The 25,086-nt window shown below is 39.0% G+C and overlaps 1 protein-coding gene and 1 long non-coding RNA gene across 2 annotated transcripts in view; one reads left to right on the forward strand and one right to left on the reverse strand.

Moving 5' to 3' along the window:
• Window positions 1-25,086, reverse strand: part of LOC149554282 (external alternative NAD(P)H-ubiquinone oxidoreductase B1, mitochondrial-like) — a 326,634-nt gene that overhangs the window by 293,711 nt on the left and 7,837 nt on the right. Inside the window, exon 2 of the mRNA XM_089789499.1 lies at window positions 7,944-8,220. Within this exon, the coding sequence (XP_089645625.1) occupies window positions 7,944-8,220 (277 nt within the window). The remainder of the gene's footprint in view (window positions 1-7,943; window positions 8,221-25,086) is intronic.
• Window positions 1-25,086, forward strand: part of LOC149554284 (uncharacterized) — an 83,187-nt gene that overhangs the window by 32,395 nt on the left and 25,706 nt on the right. The window lies entirely within an intron of this gene.

The raw sequence follows: 25,086 nt of genomic DNA on the forward strand, positions 1-25,086 counted from the left end.
TTAAAGTCGTCCATGCTATAGGAAAAGCATTACTTTATTAAAATTCCATAGCTAAAGGCACCAAAAAGTCTACAGATAGTAAAAATCATATATAATAATTCGAGACCTTTCCAACGAGCTATAACACATAGGTGTACCTGATCAACTGAAGCCAAAATCCCCTTATTACTCCAAAATGGTTATATTATTAACCTTATTTTAATTTATTTAATCACCAACTTAGGAAATATTTAAATATATTAAAATATTTCCCAAATGGTCCCAAAAGGCCCAAAATGACCAATCAAACATGAATCTGACCTTGTCACCTGTCTGTGATTGATGCCGGACAAGATGGGTCAACTGGCAGTCCATCCCTAAAATCTAGGGATGCTCCTAAAAAGTAGGAGAGAGCCCCAATCAACCAAAATTGAGTCCCAATGACTCCTCTACTGTGTGCACCTCTGAGAGAACTGTCACTGAACTGGGAGTTCATCCTAAAAAATAGGATATGCACTCTAAGTCTCCAAAATGTTCGTTGAGGTCTCCAAATGCCTCCTAGACCACTCCTAGTCAATCTCTACAAATTAGGAATCCCTCCTAAATTGTAAGAAACTATTGTCTACTGCTCCAAACTACTTGGGAAGCTCATGCATGACTCTCAAAGCCCCTGGGTTGGTTCCCTCTATGGTTTGCTGGCCTATGGGAACCAAATAATAGACCAACCTTGCTAGAAATGTTCTCACTAAGGAAGGGCAGAAATTGGGGACATGACAAGAACCGGCGGACGGAGTGAACAATGATTTTACTGATGCACAGTTGTTTTAGATTGCAGTACTGCCAAAATGGTATATGAGCATTGGAGAGTACCTTTCGAAAGGACACTTTCTGAGTGAAATGCCACCGAATGAAAGGCAGAAATTGGTAATCAGGAGCCGGAAATTTCAATTGATCAACGGATTACTATATAAGATGGGGCTTGATCACATTCTACAATGGTGTGTGTTAGAGGAAGAAATATCGAGGGTGTTGAAGGAAGCACACGAGGGTCCAGCAAGAGGACATATGGGACCTGATACCACAGCATGGAAAATATTGTTGGCAGGACTATGGTAGCCAACAATTTATAACGACATGCGCGAATGGGTCGTCAAGTGTTATACTTGCCAACAGGCTGAGAAGCCACTAAAGAGAGACTTCGTGCTACTTAACCCCCCCCACGTGTAGGAACTCTTTGAAAGATGGCGATTGGACTTCATCGGACCTCTAAAGGTGAACAAAATGAGAAGGTGTCAATATATTGTAGTAGAAACAAAGTATCTGACCAAGTGGGTGGAGGCACGGGCATTATCATATAACTCGGTGGTAAGCACAGCGAGATTTATTTATCAACAAATAATTACCAGGTACGGGATTCCACTGCAGTTGACTAGTGATAGGGGAGGACACTTTGTTAACCATGTTATCCGACTGCTCACTATGGAATTTAAGATTTATCATTCATTGTCAAGCCCATACTATCTAAAAGAGCAAATGGATAGGCTGAGGCTACGAACAAGGTCCTCATAGCAATCATCTACAAGTCGTGTAGTGGAAGGTGAAGATTGGGAGGAAAAACTACCCTCTGCCCTTTGGGCATACCGCACGGCATACAAGGTCACAACGGGACACACACCGTTCCAATTGATGTTCAGACAGGAGGCAGTGGTACCAGCAGAATTCATGATACCGAGCCTGAGGATCGCACTGGAAAATAAGTTAGGCGACATGGCAAGCTTGAGGGAGTGGCTGCATAATCTGAACAAGCTCGATGAGAAGCAATTATTGGCACAGTGGGCCACGGAGGTGACGTATACCAGGCGCAAGGTGTGGCATGATAAACACCTGAAACTAAACGAGTTCCAACCGGGACAGTGGGTGTTGAAGTATGACGGATGGAACGAAATCAAACCGGGCAAGTTTAAGGTCAAATGGGTCGGGCCATATCAGATCCGGGAGGTAGGTGATAACGGAGCTATAAAGTTGTGGACATTAGACAGACAAGAAACACTAGAGGCAGTCAATGGTTCGAAGCTAAAAATCTACCATGCCAGAACGACTCTCTCGTCATCACAAGATGACAAAGCTCAAAAGGAGAACTAATTTTATATAGTTTGCACCCAAAAAAAAAGCAAATAAGTCACTTTACGGTGGTTTGTAGGCAAGCTGGAAGGAACAATATGGTATAGTCACCGTACAGCCTTCTAATACCGTATGATTTTCCTTGATAACCTTACGGCAGTACCAAACAATGTACAAATTTTCATTCAAGTGCAGGTTATCACCGTACAGTCATTCTTCATGGTCTGTGGGTGTCGTACGGCTTCATTCAGGAAAATAAGGAAATGTTTGAGGCATTTAGTATGATGTCTGTGCGTTCAAAAGGAATAGAGTTTGGTTGTTCAAAGTACAAGAGATCTTCGTACGGCTGCAGCCCTTCATATGCAATGAAGAGTGATTAAGTTCTTAGTTAACCGTACGGATTTTGAAGGAGAAATTGCATACGAATTTGGAAGGTTGCTTCAATACGGATTTGGAGGAGAAGCTTCCTGTTTGCTGCCGTACAAGGTTGTAGGTTAAAGCTTTATGTGTGTTGTTGTACGGATTCAAGGATAAATCCTCTGTGGGCATCGTACAGTCTTTTTAAAAGACCTCCCATACTCGTATACAGTAGGCAGCAACAATTTTTGTTATGTTGTTTATGCATTCTTTTTCCTGTACTGTACGGCATTTGAGGAGCCTGAAGGAGATTGTCTTGCAAGGCAACTTATTGAAGGAATGTTTGGTATGGCTTCTCCTATAGCCTTATAGTCGTACAGACCCTGCAATCAAGAGCAACATAGATATATATCAACTCAGTACGGCATCACAATTTATCTTTAGGAGCAGACAAAGGAAGGAGGCAAGATAGAAAATCTGTACGAAAATATAAGCCATTCACAAAGTATTCACGGAGAGGCCGTACAACCTACTAGATGAAATAACTAAACAAAATTGGTGGAGTCTAAAATCTATTCGACTATGCAAGGGAGGGAGTGTTCGCTTTCATCTAAGGCAAGGGTTGTACGAATCCATACGCAATCCAAGAAAGGGAAAGAAATTGTGTGGAAAAATAACTAACCTAAAAATATATGGAGTCTGCGGACAAGAAAAAGTGGAAAAAGCAATTGGAACAATCTAAAGCTGAGAAGGGTAGGAAAATGGCGACCACGGGTAACCGGAGTGAAGGCACCAGCAAGCAGAAATGTAAGGCTCAAGCACCTGCAACCACTGAGATCACACCACAAAATATAACATTTGAAGGGTTGAGCGGAATGGATTGTAGAAAGTGGTGGCAAGAAACCCCTGATGACCATGCAGTAAAAGCCTGCATCAAAAGGGCACAGGTGGAATGGGCGACTCGGATGCCTGTTTTATTCATCCGGGACTACGAGAGTTTCCTACGCGTCATGATTAAGACGTATGGCAAGGGCTCCCAGAAGAGCACATTTCAATACTTGGGAAAAGACTTGGTAGTTTCGTTTAAAGCAGCAGATTTCACGCAGGTGTTTGGCATACCAAGGCCGCAAGACAAGAAGGTTCAACCGAAGAAGATATCCAAGGAACTAAAAATGTTTTTGATTAGACTGGTATGTGGAGACATGACTGAAGCAGAGCAGGAAGCGTTGGCTGAAACATCAAAAGGTAGGGAATTGAAGAAAACAGACATCCAAGAGGGACCGTGCCGATGCCTGATGGATTTAGCTAAGAGTAGACATACGGGATCAAGTAGGGCATCTGATATCTCCTTCCCGCAGGTATCTATAATGAATGGCATAATGAATGGAAAGGTGTATGATTGGGCCTCTGTGTTAGCCGAACGTATGCACGAATTTATGACTCTTCAGCATAAGACATTTTATACGCCGCATTATGCCATAAGTCTTTTCCTCGATGCTATAGCGCGGATGATTCCAAAGGATAGGTTGGAGGCGAAACCTAGGCCACTAGCTCTCGAAGAACCCCCTATCATGCAATGGAGACACTTAGACTTAACCACGGGGCAAAAGGGTCTTGCAAGACAAAAGAGACCCCAACTTGATGCAGGAGCTGATACGAATAGCGAACGGTAGGAGACATCTTTCGAGGAGAATAGTGTGGGGGAGGAAGAAGGGGAGGACGACGACGAAGAGGTTGAGATCGTCACAGCCACTCCCTTATTATTTCCACACCCTACTTTATCCACCACTTCCTGTCTAGTCCCAACAGGTTTGCACATGGCTCATATACCAAGATTTGGACAGTCACGGCGGCTGATAGTGATGACTGCAGCACCCCAACAGGCGGTTACACTAGCAGCACCCTAGCAGTACGGGGTGAGGCCTTCTCCAGTCCAACAAGTAGTTGGATTTGCCATGGGGATTGCATGAGTGGCAGCACCCATCAATCGAGAGAGTATGCCAGCTCTTGCTGAAGCACTTCTGGTAGCAGTAACCGTGGCACCTGCGGAAACACAACCACCAACAAAAACTGGTGCACCTATAGTAGAGAGCGTACCGGAGGCGGTATAGAGCATACCGAAGGCGAGGGAAGAGACTGTCATGGAGGTACCTGACTTGCCAATACCAAAGATAGCAAAGAGCCAGAGTACGTCGAGTGTGCACTTGGATGTAGTAGGGTCAGATGTCACAGTTACAGTGGATGCAGCACTTTTGGCATCACTTGAGCGTGACAGGGGGACTAGAGCGCAGAGGTTGAGTACTTACTTGAGTACACGATTCCATCGTACTCCAGTCCCTCACATGGCTAGCATACAAACACCTACATGGGATGAAATTCCGAAGGGAGGTACTCAGCAGGAACAAGTAGCAGAGCCAGTTCAGGATGAGGGACCATCACATAGTGTTGTTGAGCGTATGGTAGAAGCAGTAGAGGCGGCTATGGGTGTGCAACAGGAACATTCAATAGCGCATGAGAGAGAGATGAGAGAGGCATTTCTTGCTAATGTAGTAGCTCTAGCATCTCTAGCATCTTGAGCTCGCCAAGTGTTAGCTTCGACGGAAACTCAAGCATTGGACTCAGTCATAAAGGAGCTTGAGAGGGTTATATCTTTTCTGAGATTGGGATGCCTAGCTGCCTTTACTGTATGCTTTGAAGAGCGGAGATGGCCAGATGTGGAGATTGCAGAGATGCGGCGGAATTGGGCTACGACGAGAGATCTCGGTATGGAGAGCCGAGTAGAGGCTTTATTTCATGAGGTAGTGAAGATATACAGGGAGGCGTATTACACTCTTCGGAGGAGTCAGGCGGATTAGGTAGCAGTTGAGAGAGCTCAAGAGGAGTCAGCTGCCAGGTTAGCTTCAAAAAGGGCAGCCTAGGAATCTAAGAGGGCGGCCTAGAACTCCAAGAGAGCAGCCCTGTTGGACAGACAAAGTCAGCTAGAGAAGTTGGCAGCAAAAAAGAAGCAAGTGGCAGCGGCAAAGGAAAAAGAATTGGGGGAAATTGTAGACATGATGTAGTCAACTCTAGAGCTTTAGATGGAGGCAGAAGCAGAACTGAAAGTCAAGAAAGAACAAGTCTACAAGCTATGGGCGGAGCTAAACGAGTTGAGAGCGCATACGGCCACTGCACCAAGGACACATTCCTCCATTTAGTATTTATGTATTGATGTACTTAAGTTATTTTGAATTTTGTTGTATTGTCATCCGGAGATGACTTTTCTTTTTGGGAGGGATGATGTTGTCAGTAAAATTGTAATCCAACCGACAGGCCCCTTCGAGAAGGTTCTTGTTATGTAGCCGATGGGCCCTTCGGGGTCATTGTAAGAATCACCATAAGCATTATATAATATCTTTGGCATATGCAAATAATAAAAGGAGTACTGCTATTCTTATCTATTGTCTGTGTGCATTAATCTATTTACCCATGTGGTAAACACAATCCTCAATGAATCTGAATGAGATACGTCCACATTTTGTCAATAATGATTGTCTAAATCTCCCAATATGATCAGATGTTAATTATCAAGGCTTTTAAGGACAAATGTTGCATGATAAAGTTGTTAGATTATTGTGTTGATAATTTGTGTTATTCATCTGTTTAATTTGTATTGAACACTGTTCCCCAGAAATGTGTTTCCACCCTAAATGCCCAAGTACTGGAAACAGAAACCGATAGTACTTGGGGACAGCTGGAAAAGTTTACAAGCATTCCTTGGTCATGTTCAAAATATGAAAACCGTCTCGGAAACTTAGGAACTCTCAACATAATTTTTGGAAATCAATGGCTATCCCCAGGATGATGGAACAGCCTAAACATCCCCTAACCATTCCGTGGATCATCAGCCGTTTTTGGAAGCAATAGGGAAAAAGGGATAAATTTATAAAGTGAACAGTGTTCCCCAGAAATGTGTTTCCACCCTAGATGCCCAAGTACTAGAAACAGAAACTGATTTGAGTACTTGGGAACAGCTGGAAAAGTTTCCGAGCATTCCTTGATCATGTTCAAAATTTGAAAAACGTCTCAGAAACTCAAGAACTATCAACATAATTTTTGGAAACCAATGGCTATCCCCTAACCATCCCGTGGATCATCAGCCGTTTCCAGAAGCAATAGGTAAAAAAGGATACATTTATAAAATATTTGCAAAAATTTTTAATCGTGTGTCGACCTCAATGCGACCCCAATATATTTAAATATTATTAAAATATGTGTTCATGTTCTTCTTTGCCTCGACTAAACTAAACCTAAGGCGTTCTATTATAATTTATTTCATTGTCTCATTAAAATATATTTCTTCTCTCTATTAACTAGGGTGGTTGTCATGTGAGTGAGCATTTCATTCTTGGGTTCGCACTTTGCAAAGTCGTGTATATACTAGCCCAAGTAAAATGATATTTGCAGGGTTTTGAAAGGTTTCGTTGTTTGGCCCAAGTGATCAATATTTATTATTAATTGATCCAAAAAGCTATTTCTAGCATAGGAAGTGCTCTTTTCATTAATCAAATATTCAGAGACAAAAGACTTCGTAGATTTCCTGGTTCCATGCTGAATATTGTAGAGAAATTGTTTGGTTAAAAAAATGTACTTTCCTAAGTTCTAATAAGAGATATGCCCAAGTATGCTGTTAGAAATTAGAATGCAAAGTTGTGAACAGATTGAAACTTCGGCTGATTGAGACTTTGTTGTTGCTGCTATTTGGAAGCCTTTGGCTGTTTCAATAATTATATCTATAAATGTATAAAATTGAAATTTGAACTCTAATTTGATTCATTTAGTGTTGTATTCTATGATGATTCCATAAATGACCATTGATTCAATGAGTTTAGATTAGTAAATGTTACTATGTTGCTATGATGAATGTTATAATGTTATATAATTTATGAATATATTTGAAATTTCAGATTCCCATATATACACGTGCTCCAGTAAAAAAAACCAAAAACCCTTTTTCCCATCCCCCATCCCGGAAACTCATTTTTCATGGTGTGGAAGGTTGTTGCTGGCATGAGCAATCCAAGGTGAATTTGAATTACATCTGCATTCTGTCTATAACACTTATGTTTAGATCTCCCAATACAATTAGATGTTCGTATTTTCCACCCATGATCCATTGCTCAAGCTATTATAATATATCTATTGTTGTGTTTTGAATCAGTTAAGACTTAAGACAACAATGGTTCATGTCTGTGTAGATATAAAAGATAGATGGATAGATGTGAAAAAATTAGGAAGGCATGACGCAGCTACAAAACATAGGTCACATTGAAGTGTTTCAATAAAGTTACAAAGATTAAAATGCAAACCACATTCTTTTAAACAAAATGATAAATAATTTGCACATGAAAGCTATTTCTGTAATGGATGCTCAACTTTGTTTTGAATGACTTGACAAGTAAAAGAAGGAATGAGTAATAAAGCAATCACATCATGTCAATACCACTCACATGTTTTACAATCTTTCGAATTGGCTCTGAAATGCTTCTTGCTTCCACTGTTCCACATGTCACACTTGGAAGCAAAGGAGTGAAAGCAAAATAATTGCGGGGAGAAACCACTTGAATATTGTACTTGGAACAATCCAAGTCCTTCAAGAAACTAGTGCCAGCCCATCCAGTACCTAGGACCAGTACTTTCTTTTTATTCAAATCGTTGTCAGACCCTTCAGCTGGGTTTAGCTCTTGAGATAATGCAGCATCTGCCACTACCATTAGACCACCAGTACTGCAATAAAAATGATTGTAATCAATACTTTAGATTCCAGCCAGCAAAGATTTCTCTCCTAAGAAGGGATTTTTAAAATGAAATGATTTGAACATAACTAATGAAGATACATATGTTACACTCAACAAACAACCAAGAAATTGCTGGCATCATATTTCAGTCTGTAAATTATATCATAGAAGATACGTTCATATCAAACAACTACATAATGAAAGCTTACATTAAAGAAAGATACCTAAAAAAATATGAATACATACTCAATATTTTCATGTGTCATCCTATTCAAATCCAGATTTCAACATGAAACTCTCATTTTCCAGTTCCTATATTGAGTTTCCAAATGATTATATCCACTTAATCCACAAATATAATATTGATTATCCAGGTATTATTTCTCTATACTTACAACTAAAATGCATTTTGGATCAACGAGCAGCAATTTAGCATTTGAAGAGGAGAACATTAGTGATAATATGTTTGCCAAAAAGTTGAAAACAAAATGTAATAATAATATGGCCACCTAGAGAGGACCCCAACTCAAGGTGCACTCATAGACCCATTTTAATGATTTCTGTAATGCCCACAATCCACTATGGATTAAACTCAGCATATCACAAACAACAATTATTATTTTCAAGCCAAATACATTGCTTGAACAGCAATATGGCATGCACATAAGTGGCATTGCCATGTGCTGCACCACCAAATACCAGTCACACATAGGAGGGATATGTCAATGAATGTACAAGAAAGAGAAAAGATAAATTATTAAGTGTAGACAAGTGGCATGCATCCCAATGTTTACCACTATGGATAAAGTGAATTAATGCATTGTATAGATAACAAGGAACGTAATATAACCTATGTTACCCAGGGACGCGTTTCCAGCCCTAAGCCTTGAGTTTCACAAACCGTCCCCCGAACCGTCCCCGTTTCGGGGACTTGGGGACGGCCGGAAACATTTCCAAGCCGTCCTCACCCAAGCAAGAAAATCGGAAACCCATCCCTGAAATGGTGTTGACCGTCCCCAGAACTTCGTAGCCGTTTCCCATCTATCCTAGGGACTGCTTGAAGTTAAATAAAATTCAACTTTAAAAAAAAAAACATTAATAAATGATGATTTTTTGCCGATTTGCTGGCCCCACATTAAAATAATAAAATATGTTAATATAACCCATGTTGAAATATTTTTTTTGGAAGCCACTACAAACTTAGCATCCAACTATGACTGAAAATTAAAACTTCAACTTTTGTTCAACAAACTAGATCTGAAAAATGATTGTAAATCAGACTTCTATTTGATATTCATGTTGAAGACCTGGAAATGATTGCTGCTGGGTTGAGGAATACTCAGATTGTTTTCAGCTTTGATAATGCTCTAATAGCAACAATAATTGCCTAGAAATAAATTGTTGTAGCTGATTACTGCCCAAACAAGATGGCTGCTACCTGTCTAGGAAGATTTGGCACAACAAATTCGGTTTTCCTCCAAAACCCACAAAAAAGGGCTCTAAAGTCTAATATGTGGCAGATTGATTCTCTCATTTGATGTCATCTGATGTTCCAATTCTTCGACGATGATTTGACTTGATGCTATGTTCTATGCTGATTTGATGAATGAAATTGATAATTTTAAACTATGTTGCTATGATGAATGTGACAATGCTATGTAATTTTGAAATTCATGAATATATACATATATAACCGTCCCCTATTTCAGCCAAAAAAAAACCGTCCCGGAAACCCATTTCCTCATCCCCCCGTCCCAGAAACTCGAGGTAACATAGAATATAACAAAGACATTGCAATATCAAAGAACTACCAACTTCTTCATTGATGCCAATTAAGTTAACATCAAGTGCTTAGACTTCACAAGGCACTACAACTCCATATAATGATGATGCTATATTCCATCCGACAAAGTACATATATAAGCTCCGAGAGACTGAAACGAGAACTGTCGCGACCCATAACTACCTACCCCTTGGATATACTAACAACCCAACAACATACTTGACGACATTACAATTATTCCCGACAACGTCCAATACAAAACATCCTATTAGGTGGACAAAAGAGATAAAACCAAGGTGAAGGAATGAACAAATGTCTGCAACCCAAATGGTTCTACCCCTAAAAACTCAGCATTGTCATTTTGATATTTCGTCAAACAGCTGTCATGCAATGCCTAAGTTCTGATTTTCTAAATGCATATGATTTTCTTTATTTGCATTAAAATGATTTTGCAATTCAAAACATATAAAAATGCATGAAATCAAATTACGATTCAACTTTGCACACCCAACTTTATTCACTTTAGTTTACATGCAAATGTTTAATTACAAGGCAAGAAATATATTAAATATGCAACAATTGTTGTCAGTAAATTCTATATTGTAGCTAATGAGTAGAATAGTATCCAAACGGGCGCGTGACGATTGAGTCACCCCTTGGGAAAAATATATGTACACCGTTCGGAAGGGACTTTAAAATGAGTGATCATCATTATATTCGGATTGTAAGCATTGAGGGCATATTGCATATATGAATAAAGTATATGTTCTGTGTTATATCATGCTATACTACATGCATTAAGTATCTTTTACCCTATACAGTAAACATTTGGCGTCGTTGCCAATTGAACCTAGGACGAAGGAAATGTTATGAAGATTCATGTCGAATTTTCTTAACAAGGATAGAAATAAGATAAAAGATAAGGATGAAATACGTACAGCACAAGAAGTTTTAATTTTAGCACAACAGTTGGAGCGCAGACAGAAGCTTTAGCAGATTGTCGACGGACACCGAGGGGGTGAAGGGGCACAGACAGAGGGAGTGCATTCACTTAGCAGGCCGAGGAGTGCCAAGGAATTGCTAGAAGAGACTCGACAGCGATTGAATTTGGTGGAAGAAATAAGGGAGGAGTTCCTGAACCTGTATACGCCAAGGGTAGAACATCCGAACGGAAGGGAAGCAACTTGCACGGCTCGAAGTGCCGAGGGAGCACGAGCGTGGAGTAAACTCTTCATTCCCAATACACCCGATGAACGGATACAGATAAGAATCGAAGAACTTCACTTGAGGAAGATTTTCTTTCACCAGGTAATACGGTTGTTGGAAGCAGGGCGGTTGTTTGAAGCAACGCAGTTGTGCAGAATGTAGTTGCTCAGAACAGTGTGGGTGCTCAAAACAGTGCAAGTGTTCCGCGGTTGTGCAGAACAACGTGGGTGCTCAGAACAGTGAGGGTGCTCAAAACAGCACGAGCGTTCAGAATAGTGCGAGTACACAAGTACCACAGAATCAAAAGAAAGTAGCAATGACAAAACCCAAGGAGAAATTGCCAAAGTTTAATGGTGATGAAAAGGCATAACCGATCAGACACTGCAAGATGTGTTAAACAATATGGACAGCAAACGGTGTAACAGATGAAGATGATTGGGTTCGACAGTTTCTAGCGACCCTACAAGGTGTGGAAATTGATTGGTTTGCAGATGCTAACCCCTAGAAATTGTTTACATGGGCGGATGTCAAAAAGGAGTTCATAGCAGAGTTTCGACTACTACGAGACGACAATGAAATTGTAGCAGAGATATACAACACCAAACAACGAAAGAACGAAACAATCTGTGCCTATGCAAGATGGCTAAAAGAGCCGATTGGGAAGATGGAGAGCCAACTAGCTGACGGATTGAAGAAACGATGGTTTGTTTAGGGGCTACGGGTGGCTCTGAAAAAGAAGATGAAGATTGTACAACCAGCATTGTACACTAATGCGTATAATCGCACGATGGATCTGGAGAGCAAAAAGAAGACAAGTAAGAAGTATAAATCGTCGGGTTCAAACGATTCATCATCTAAAAGTAGCAGTAGTGATGAAGAATCAAGCAAGAAAGTTCAAGCGTTACAAAAAGATATGCTACGAATGATGAAAGAATTTAAGAATTTGAAAAAGAATCCGGACTCAGTAAAGGGAGAATTATGGTGCATGAACTGTAAAAAGAATGGCTACACAAAGGGTTCATGCCCGAAAAAACAGTTCTGTGATATCTGTCAAGTTGCGGCACATTCCATAAAGGAGTGCCCATTTAACATAAAGTCAAAAGGACATCAACAAGTATTACTGACGTGGGAAGCGTTCGCGGGAACAAACACAAACAACAATGCAACTTCGGGAGGATATTGCAACAATAATCAACACGAAAGGGGTGGCAATATTAACAATAATAATAATGGAGGCCAGAGTCGGATACAATACGACGCAAGTGGATGGCCAATGATACAGTGTCGTGCATGCAATCTCTAGGGCCACTTCGCCAGAGATTGTACCATGAAGGAGACACCATAGCTACTATGCAGATGGTGTGGTCCAGGAGACCATGAAGATTCAAAATGCCCGAAGCAAGGCATAAATTTACTAAGCATTGAAGCATGTGATGAAAAGGTACTAGCCGTTACACGTATGCAGACGAAGAAGGCGAAATACCCTGATGTAGAAGAAGAAAAGGAAAGATTACAACAAGCATGAACAGAACTGGAAAAACAAATAAGAACAAGGAAGTTACAAGTAAAAGACACTGCCAATACCTCGAAGAGGAACTTAGTTGAACAAAACATGATAAGGCAGGTAATGCAAATAGAGGTTCCTATTAAATTAAATGACCTTCTCACAATGCCACAACTGCGAATGGCTATTATGAATATAACACCACTCCTGAGAGCGATGGAGGAAATAGGAAGGGACGGTAGTGCAACAATAGCAACAAACCCCATGCTACTGGCACTCATGACAGGAAGGCATCCGACAGTAGTCGAGATGGGCATTCTGGGCACTATACTGACAAACACAATTGTGGACAGTCAATCAGGCATGAACGTGTTACCGGAAGATATATGGAAGAAGTTAGGACAACCCACACCGTGGCCACCTACATTCTAGTTACTCATAGCAAATCAGCATGGGATCAAACCATTGGGAACCTTGATGGCATAACCAATAACCATTGGAACACAACCATTTTTATTAGATTTTGTGGTCATTCCATTGAAAAGAAAAGGGTATCCTACTTGGATGGGGTTGGTTGGTACAAGCAAAAGTGAAACATGACTGGAAACGAAATACCCTATCCATGGAATGCAGAGGCCAAAGATTTATAATTGACCTACACACATAGATGGTGGGGGAGGAGGCAGCATCGTCAGACTCAAAAGGTGGAGGCAAGAGTGACAATGAAGGAAAGAAGAGAATGGAACTGGACAAAGGAGTGTTGAGATTGGGAGGGTTGAATGATGATGACCTAGACTCAATGAACAGCCTATTCCATTGGCAGATGGAGGATTACAAACTCTTTCCGAGTTGCAATATGTTAAGGGTCAACAAAGGTGAGAAAGAAAAGGAAAATGAATGTCTGAGGGAATACAGAGAAGCGGAAGAAGGAAAGGCGGTTACGACTGAAGTTGAAGGGAAGAACATATAATACAAACCCAGCAAAAAGAAAGATTCCACCATATGGTACATAGTGAATGGACCACGCAGAAAGAAAATGTTACACCAGCACCACAGATATAGTAGAAAGGTGCCGACAGTAAGGAAAACACATAGTACAGTCTGCACAAGAAACAAAGAGGAAGAGCTTAATAAAAACTTTAGCAATACGGAGTGAAGGTTCTAAAATCAAAAATACAGTTATTGATGGCAAGGAGTGGCAGCCGATGGAATTCATGGTATCAAGTTTCGAAAACAAACTGGGTGATATAGAAAGCCTAAGGGAGAGATTGTATAACTTAAATAAACTTGATGAGTGACAATAGCGGGCACAATGGGCTATGAAGGTTACACAAAATAGGCATAAAGCATGGCACAACAAGCACTTGAAGTTGAATAGAATCGGGACAATTAGTTTTGAAGTATAAGAGGTGCAACGAGATCAAACCAGGCAAATTCAAAATAAAGTGAGTCAAGCCATATAAAATCCGCAAAATGGGGGATAATAGAGCAATAAAATTATGGACACTCGACGGGAAAGAAGTAGCCGATGTAGTGAATGGGTCGAAGCTAAGAATCTATCATGAAAGAAATAACGCACCTCCGTGGACGAGCAACTAAGAGACAGTCTAAAAATAATAAATATTGGTGTATATATGTAAAATTGTGTAAAATAGAATATTAGATATTTTAGAAATAAGCTAAGGGAAAGAGATAAATATTAAATGCGTAATGAGGAAATATGGACCCAAAGCATATGGTCTTGAGAACATTTAAAGCATATAAGCTCACCGTACGAACAATTAAGATTGTGAAGAGGTATTGTAGGGCCAACTGAGAAGTGGATAGAACAGTAGTCAAAAGATTCATCTCAGAATTGTACGGCCTTTCGAGGATGTTGGTACACATACGAACCTAAAATTTAAAGCTTTAAGTGCAAAGTTTCTAAACTGATTCAAATGAGTCATTCTGCAGGTAAACAGAGTTTAGACTCATGGTTCGAGATACAGACTTGTCATAGATTCAACAGTTTCAACATTAAAGATACTCTACTAGCCCTACCTCATGGTCTGAATTCAAAGCTCATAGTTGTGATAAGGGTCAAAAAGATCGTGGAATTATAAGTTTCAAAAAAAAAAAGTTCAAAGCCCAGCCTCAATTCATGATTCAGTGTCAGTGCAGAAGTTCAAAAGTCATAATTTGGGGAGCACCCTAGTCAAGAGATAAAATACCATCATGGTAAATCTTCAAGGTTCCTTAGTTCAAAAGTTCAGTGTTCAATCACAAAGATTTAGCTCAACCCAAAGATGGCACTCTCTTCACATTTTCGAGTCAGATTGATCCAATTCCAAATGTATTCTCCTTGTTAAAAGATGCATAGGACTTGGTGCTCAGAGTCACATATTGGCATTCTGGATGTTAACATAGAGAAGTTGTGTTCCGTGCAACCTCAGAATCAATGACAATATTCCCTATGCTTCATCAACATTTATGTAGTTCAACAGGGAGAGCGATGCTCGTGAAATAAACACATTGAATATTGCATATCAATATGAAGATGGATAAATCTGCCCTACCTTTTCAAAAATTCTACAGTATTGTAATGTGAGTAAGACAAAGCCGGTGTCTCTGATAAAAGAAGTTTATGATGCTGGGCATCCTTATTTCGGAGAAGATCATATTCAGTAGCTACTCTATAAAGCACCACAACTTCCTGCAAATATCCAATGGCATTTTGTAGGGGCACCTTTGGAGTAACAAGACAAAACCTCTTCTAGCTGGTGTGCCCAACTTGTATATGGTTGAAAGTGTGGATAGTTCCAAGATTGCAAATCACCTTGATAGCGCTGTAGCAAGTCTTGGAAGGGCACCTTTGAAAGTTTTGATGCAAGTTAACACAAGTGACGAAGAATCAAAATATGAACCATCTCTTTTTCAACCCGTCTGCTAGCTTACTTTCCATTTTATTTACTAATTCTTTTAGCTTTCTAGCATATACACGAACTGTTTCATTTTTTTCCTTGTTTTGTGGTGTAGATTTCTACTACTATTTCATTATCGTCTCATAGCAATTGAAACTCTGTAATAAATTCCTTCTTTATGTTTTCCCATGTCGTTAGCTTTGCCGAATCGGTGTCCAAAAACCAATCGATTACTACACCTCGTCAGGTGGCCAGAAATTGCCTTGCCCATTCATCGTGATCACTTTCTCCATTCGCTGTCCAAATGGTTTCACAAGTTTTACAGTGTCTGATCGGGTCAGCCGTGCCATCCTCGTCAAACTTTGGTAACTTTTCCTTTGGACCGGCCATCGGTACCCTTTCTTTCTTTTGTTGTGTTGTTTGTATCCGCATTGTTCTATACTCTCGTACCACTCTGAACACTCGTGTTACGGACGCCTACGTTCTCAAGTTGCGTAAAGGCTTCCTCAAGGACTTGGTTGTTTCGACCAAACTATACTTGCTCGTCAGGTGTATTAGGGACGAAGAGTTCACCCCACGCTTGTGTTCCTTCGACACTCCGAGTCACGCTGGTCCTTTCCTTTCCGTCTGGATTCCCCCTTGGCGTATACTAGTTTGCCAATTCTTCCTTTGTTCTTCGATCACCCTTCGCCTTTCTTGGGTTTGTTCTATCAACCTTTCCCTTGATCGACTTGGTGGCGTTCGTCAGTGTTCCCGTGGTACCATGGTCACCTCCTTTGCCACCACTACCGTACCCTTCGGCGAGTTGTTGGAGTTTGGGCCACCGGTCGCTTTGCTGTGTCCAGTTTAATACTTCCCATGCTACTCTTACACCCTCATCTTTTGGATTCTTATTTCTATCTTTATTCAATGTGTCCGGCATTCATAGCACCCGGTCATTATAGGCAACGACGCCAAATGTTTACAGTACAGGGTAAACGGTTTATTAATGCATTCAAACAATAGAGAAGAACACGTAACACAAAAGTATTACTTTTATTATTCGCATGTATACAGAAGATACTACAATATTCAATATGATTTATTACAATGATCATTACAATTCTCCTTATGATGATCCAAAGTCCATTCCGAATGGTGTACATATACCTTCCTGAAGGGGTGACTCAACCGTCATGCACCCGTTCAGATACAATTCTACCCGTTGGCTACACTATAGAATTTACCAACAACAATGCTAATCCTATCACCACTTGGATCCCAGTTTAAATGCAACTCACATCCATCCATTATGAGGTAAGAATATCTAGAAGAATCTACTACACTGAATCTCATACTACACTCTATCAGTCCTCCCTAGATGTGTTGGCTCAACAAGTAGTCCTTCACCAACTTGCAACAACTAACTCCATCTATTGAATGTGGTGAATATCCATCTCACAGAGGATGGTATAATCTTGAAGCCAATCCATACCAGCGCATTGTCAAGTCCTCTACGTGTGGATCAAAAGAAAATTGATGAGCAATCCTCATTGTGTAGTTAGGTAAAAAGCTTCAATCTCTGTAAAAAGATTATTTCTAACAACTCGAAAATCAAAAGATGGCTCCAATCTCTAATCACCTTGACAAATTTGATCCCAAAGTAAAACACTACTGACCTTTGGTTAAGGCTCACAATAGCACAATTCACTAGTCTTCAAACTACCAATTCAATGTGTGAATAAGGTGAGAAAATTTACAATTCTCCAACCAATTGAACTTCAAAACCCTAGTTCAAGGACACCAAATTCGGAAGTAACAAGCATACAAAATGATCCCCAAATTCACATTGCTTTCATTTGTATCATCACAACCCTAGTTCAATCAGGTAGCTTGAAAGGCTCTCCTCATAACTTAAATGAGCATAATTCAAAGTTTTGAATTTTAATAACTTATTACTCTTCCCTCCACTTTCATGTGAAAAATAACTTTATTGAATAACATTAAATGCATGCCTTCACTTTATAAGGACATAATTAATAATGTCAAATTAATAAATAGCTTATGAAATTCTCAAATGGATAATCCAAATCCTGATGTCCTCTGACTCAGGTAGACAGTTAAATGCCCTTGTTTAGAATAGCACTGACAAAACATTGACTTACTATAAATAGTAAGTCCTAAATTGGAAGCTCTGTCGATGTCCCCACAACTCCATACTACAACCAAACTATTTAGGCGCCCTACTAGATACGGTAACCCTAACTTTCCCAAAATAGTCACTTACTACAAATAGTATGTGTACGAATTTAGCTCAAATGAAGAGCAATCTTGAACATCACTAACCAGTGGGATAGGATAATGGTCTCTCGCTTGCCCATCTGAGACCCTCTACCCAACGGATTAGCCTACAATGGTTAGCAAATTGGCTTATCCCTTATATTTGATGCTCACAAACAAGGGGACATTACAATGTGGCACTCAAAAGTAACATCAACCCCCAAGGTAGTCTACTAGACAAGGGTTGTAGATACAAGTGCAAAGGACAAAGATCTCCAAAGCTAAGATAATAACAATTAATACATCAAATTAAGCATAAATTATCTATGCTCCCAAGTTTCAAGGATGAGGATGGTAAGGGGCAAGCAATGTGTTTCCAAGACAGTTTTTAAGGCCATTTTCTAAAGCCTCTCTCTCGAGCATTTCTTATTTTTTCCTTAAAACAATATTTCTAATTCTAAATAGCTAATCTGGTGTTCCAAAGAGTTTCCTTACATTGGATGAGGAGACAAGAGGACATGTTTCTAAGAGAAGGGGACCAAGGGCCTAAATTTGGGGAAAATAGCAAGATGGTAGCGGGGGCGAATGCTGATAGACATAGGATACTTGAAAAACTAGTTATAAAAAGATGCATAAGAATTACATGTCAAATGACACTTTGGCAAATTAGTAAAATTGCAAATAATAAATACTAAAATTTCAAATAATTGAACACTAAATAAAATCTGACAAATGAATATGTCAACTTAGAGATTTTTAATATATTGGAAGATTCATAAAAGACAATTACAATGACTAGAATGGTATCAAAATAAGTACAAAATGTAGTAAGAGGGCCTCTAAGCATCCCCAAACTTCACATCCCCAGAACTACTAGACTCCTCATGGTCAATGTAATGTCCCATTTTTCATGAGTGTCAACTTTCAAAGGATTAGCCTATTTTTGACCCTCATAGGCTAATGGAGCTTTTCACAGGGTCCAGCTGACAGAGATGGAGGCCAATTCCCACTCTAGAGGCCATGGATGTTCAGGATTGCTCTTCGTTAGACTCAAATTGGTACACTTACTATTTATAGTAAGTGTGTATTTTGGGAAAGTTGGAGTTTCTATCTTTTACAAGGAGCCTGAATATCTTGGGAGTAGTGTTGAGATTGATAATTGTTGGCTAGAACAGCTATACAAAGACCTACTATTTATAGTAAGTTAGTGGATGTTAGAGATGTACCCTTGCTATTTTTAGTAAGGTGGCTGGATGCATAATGGATATAATGGTTAACTCCAAAGTTCAGATGGGAACAAGAAATAATGATTATTTTTGGACTTATGTTAATTTAACTATTAATAATGTAATAATTTATTTAATGTAACATTAGTGTCGGTGTACATTGAGACACAGACGAGTTTTTGGGATGGGGGGGCAAAGGGCCTCAATTTCAGAACGACCGGGGACAATCAATGAAGAGCAAGGCAGGGGGTGTTGTATACTATACATAAAGAACTTGAAATGCTAGTTATAAAATGATTTTCCAGTATAACACCAAATTGAAAAACATAGCAAAATTGCAACACAAACCAACACCATTGAACATTCAACATAGTACACACCCAATAGTAACATTCAAAACTTGAAATTCAAATAGAAATTCATGTACACATCCCAACAACGATATGGTTGCAAAATGGTGAAGGTGGGAGTGCTCAAATACTCCTAGTACCTAGTGTAGGGACGTCCCAAGGATAGGTATCTTCGTTTTTTGGTTTTTAAAATCAAAAAAAAAATTAGCCTTTTAAATAAAATAATAAAACTTTATTTTGTGTATATAAAGATCTCGGGTTCTTTGCCCTTGAGTACTTTTCTCGGGTATTTTCCCTTGGGTACATCACAATAGTATGTGATGTGCAGTGGAAATTCAAGTACCATGCGATTGGGTACATTACATAACCACTCTCTGCCAAAATGCAAGGATAACATGGAATCCTTGGAGCACTATGGGGATGCCTAGGCATCTATTAGCCATTGTAGAGACATTTGCCTATTCCCTAGTGACATATGGCAACTTAAGTGGATTTGCACACAAAATTGTTGCATTTCCAAGGGAGTACAAACACATAATTTTTGGGTGAAAAATGCTTCAAAAATGAAGATGGTTATGCAAGAGGGAAAATGTGCTTGGCGAGGAGGACATTGTCCCTCAACACTACCATATATTAATAGGCGACACACCCTTGTTGCTTCCCTAGGACCCCACAAGGGGCGTCACCTTGGACACCGGTGTGGGCTACCGACCCTAAACCCCTACTTTCAAATTTAAATGCAAAAAAAGAAATTGATGGTAAATCACATCAAATCAAGTTGATGCTTTTATACCCACTTTTCTAAGTTCTAGTGATGAGGAGTTTTCCTTGAGGGATGATTAGAGGCCTCCCTTCACTACATTTTGTAATTTTTTTATAGCATGCTACTCAATGTAATCATCTTTATGATATTTTTGATATAATAGAAATTTTCCATTCATTGATTCATAATTTCATTTATCAAATTGAAATTCTATTTAATGTTCTAATATTCTATTTCTATTCATTGTTCGATGTTCGAGTATCTATATTTACTATTTGCAATTATATTTACTATTTGCAATTTTGTTATTTTACTTCTTATGCATATTTTCATAATTAGCATTTCAAGTACTATATGTAATATGTATAGCACATAGCATATACAACCCATCACCCCCTCCTCAAACTTGGGCCCTTTGTCTTCCATCCCAAAAACCCATCTTGACGTCTCCCCATCCCTCTATCCCCAATGGGTTGTAGAACACTGCTTTATATCCGATTTATATAAAGAAACCACTTCAAAATACAAGAAGTATATATTAATCAACTCAAAAAGTTTGAGGTAACTAGGTGAGAGAACCACATATACAAGTTGAAGAAGCCCCCATATGGGCTCAAGCAAGCCCCATGTGCTTGGTACTCGCAAATTGATGAGTACTTGTTGAAGTTGAGTTTTATTGAAACTACTCCAAATCCCAATGTTTAATATCTATTTGATATATCTGATCTCTTAGTTTCACACTTCTAGTCTTGATGTAGATGAACTAATCCTTATAGATAACAATAAAGCAGATATTCTAAAGAACTTTCAATGGATTGTAAGCCCCTAGCTACTCCATTGTTTCCAAATCTCATTGATTGAGATTTAAAATCAAAGTTGAGAGATCCTATCACCTATAGGTGATTGATAGACTCCCTCAATCGAAATAAGATGCAAAAGACATAATGCTTTTTCTTATAGTACTTTCATCTTTTATTCAAACACTTTTTGCTTTTATAGCAATGCTTTTTTCACTTTCTGCCATAGTAATTTTGGACAAAGCTTCATTTCCTAAACTTGGTAACCCACTAATATGGGAGTTTGTAAAGCCTAGAAGCTTGAACACAAGAAAATAGACCCTAGGCATGTAATTGAGTTTTAAAATGTAAAAGATAGTGAGAGAAATTTTGAATGCGGTGTGATTTATTTTGGTTTGATAGAAGATAGATTTTTGGTTTTTGCTGTTAATAATTTCAGCAATGCATGTTTGCAAGTTATTGTACAACTAAGTTTTTTTTTTAAATTAAAATTTTATTTACAGCTAGGGTTAATTTACAAGTGCATAATGAATGAGCATTTTTAATGACGTTTGCAAGGCCAAAGCACCCACTAGAAAAAAAAAAACAAGCACACCCCCAAGACAAAGGGTGTGAGAACATTACGCCTATTGAAGTTGCTTCTTTAAGATTGCTCTTCGACAATGAATGTTGATCACTAAATTTGTTGTCCTATCTAGCTGTGTTTTCTCAGAAAGAGTACCTAAATTGTTGATTTCTAGAATATCCCCATAATTGGAGCGGATGTCATTGTATGTTGGCCATTCCATGAGAAAGTGGCGCTCAGTATCCACCACTCCCATGTTCCAAAAAAGACATATTCTCTCCTCACTCTTCCTTGGGTATTGTCCATCTGCCCATTTTGCATCTCAAATGATGAAAGCTTGTCCCAAGTTGCGCTATGAGTATTTTAGCTCTCCATTTGATGTTTGCTCCTATGTATGCTTTCTCCTCATGGTCTTGCGTTGAGTTTAATTCTTTGATATAATAGTCTTTTTAGTGTCCATTTTGTTTTGACCATATGCAACTCCTCAATTTTTCCTTCACAAACTTTTTTTATTCTAGCATTGTTGTTTGGACACTCATGCATACTAACGTTCCATTTTTCCATCCACTGGACATTTGAATGAAGGGTGCTTCCCTCTATACCACAACAAACAACCAAAAAAAGAACAAAAATTGAGAGAACAAAATATGGGCTTCTTATTATCACCACAAATGCGAAATTATAGTATTACAATATACAAACCCATATGGGCACCTTCCTTACAACAGTCTAGAAGATAGAGCTGTGACTATCACCCAGAACTACCCTAGACAACCTACGGGCCTTCCTCATATAGGCACTTTACCGCCCAAGAAGGTTCTAAACACTAAGCCCTAACCTTTGAGGCCAACCAACCTCATATTATATCATTTCATTACACTTTATTACATAAGATCAACTCAAGACAATTTACAAATTACATTTTCAAATGGGTCCACTTATGGAGACCATAACTAGCAAACCGTTGACCTAATGGGCTATTATACCCCATTCTAGAATCCTCGGCTAGCAATATATAGCAGCCCATTGCACAAGTGTACATCAATCGAGGTTTCACCTCATTTTGGAGCCAATTAGGCCTTCATCGCTAAACCTGAAGTTTCGATAGCCAAAATTCATATCGGAAATCTGCAATAACTAAACTAATTCATATGATATGACAATGAAACTCATCTGGCAGGTTGATACGTCAAAGATGAACCTCCACATATGAGACTAGAACAATCTAAGCTAATAATATCAACTTACTAAAATTAGCAAGCTATCTCAAATAGCAACTCTGCACAGGAATAGCCCTTATTAAAAACACAAAACTGGAAAACTGGAAATAGAAATATTTTTGGGTGATGCAAGATTGCCCTTACACCCACGATGCTCCTGCATTAGACACCCAGGGTAAATTGAAGTGACCCTATCACATCTCAGGTAGTCAGAGGAAAACCAAGACAATCAACCTCCTCCCATGCTAGCCATATAATGAATCCTCTACTAGCCTCCCTTTCGATTTTACCAGATACTCTTCATATGTTTTGTTCCTTATGCTTCTTCCCACATGATTGTCCAATATCTCCTTTGTAACTAAAGTAGATGTTGGACTACTCCACTATGCTTCTGCAACTTCATAATCATCTCTTTCATAATATTTTGTCAAATCTGAAATGTTAAATATTGGCGAAATATTCAGTTCAACAGGCAACTCTACTTCATAGGCATTTCCAAAATCATGCTTTTTCACAATCTTGCACAGTCCAAACTTCTTCATTTGAAGCTTACTATATGTACCCAGTGGAAAACACTCTTTTCTCAAATGATCCATGACTTCATCTCCAATTTGAAATTCCTTATACCTCATTTTCACATCTACCTTAGCCTTGTACTGTGTATTCATCTTAATAATGTGCTTCCTCACCTCCTCATGGATGTTCTTCTAATGTTCAGCAAAATCTTTTGCTTGAGGACTACTTATTTCTCATTTATCCAACTCCCTTAATTTAGAAGAATTTATGGGACTACTCCCATATACAATTTGGAATGGTGATTTACCAGCACTCCTCTTGACAAAATTTTTGTATGCGAATTTTGTTTGTGGTAAGATCAGATCCAACCTTTTGGCTTATCTCCAACTAAACATCTCAGCAAATTCTCCAAACTCTGATTCACAACTTCTACTTATCTATCAATCTGTAGATGATGCAATGAACTAAACTTCAAATCTATCTTCAATTTATTCCACAATGTACGCCAGAAATACCCAACAAACTTGGTATCTCGATCAGAAACTATTCTCTCTGGAAGACCATGTAGTCTCATCACTTCTCTGAAAAACAACTCTGCCACATGAACATCACTAGTCTTCTTGCAAGGGATGAAATGTGTCATCTTTGAAAATATGTCAACCACCACAAATATCGAATCATGCGCTCATTGTGTCTTTTGTAAACCAAGAACGAAATGCATGTTGACATCTTCCCATGGCTTCTTAGCTACAAGTAACGGCTGATATAACTCCGTATTTTTCTTCACTCCTTTTGCCATCTGACATATTCTACAACTTTGTACAAACTTCTTCACATCTTGCTACAATTTTGGCTAATAATTCTTAGCAACCAAAGCAATGATTTTATCTCTATCAAAGTGTCCTACCAATCCTCCACTATGCTTCTCCTTAATGAGATTCTCTCTCGTAGAACTTATGGGAATGCACAACTAACTTCCCTTGAACAACATACCATCTTGGATTATGAAATCCAACCACTTTGTCTTATCGAGTGTAAAAGGTTTTGTACAAATTTTCCAAGCCTCGCCAAAATCAGGATCCTCCGAATACAAATTCTTGAGTTCCTTGAACCCAACCACCTCAATCTGCATTTCTGTCAGCAAAAGTTGTCTTCTACTAAGAGAATTTGCAGCTCTGTTAGACATCCCACTCCTATGTTTCAAAACAAATCTATAACTTTCCAAATATCTATAACTCTTACCTCTGTTGCACTCCTTGGAGTAGGCCATTCGAGGATAGCCTTCACTTTCTCAAGGTCAATTTTCAAACCTTCTACTAATACTACAAATCCCAAGTACACCAACTCCTTCACAAAACTACACTTCTTCACATTTATCAACAACTTTTCGTTCCTCAACTTATCAAACACCTTTCGAATGTGCATCAAATGCTCCTCCAATGTCTTACTAAAGATCAAAAAATCATCTAGGTATACAATGACAAACTTACCCAGAAACTCCTTCAGTAGCTCATTCATGAGCCTCATGAAAGTGCTCGGTGCATTGGTTAGCCCAAAAGGCATGACTAACCACTCGTACAATCCTTCCCTTGTGCAGTCTTCTACTCATCTCCTTCACAGATGCAAAACTAATGGTACCCACTCTTTAGATCTATCTTTGTAAAATACACAACTCCACTCAAACAATCCATAATATCATCCATCTACGGCAACGAAAATATGTAATTGATTGTGAACTTGTTGATAGCTCGAGAATCTGTACACAT

This window comes from Cupressus sempervirens, chromosome 6, assembly GCF_028749045.1.
Source record: "Cupressus sempervirens isolate cs-2001-9-10 chromosome 6, ASM2874904v1, whole genome shotgun sequence".
Lineage (NCBI taxonomy): Eukaryota > Viridiplantae > Streptophyta > Pinopsida > Cupressales > Cupressaceae > Cupressus > Cupressus sempervirens.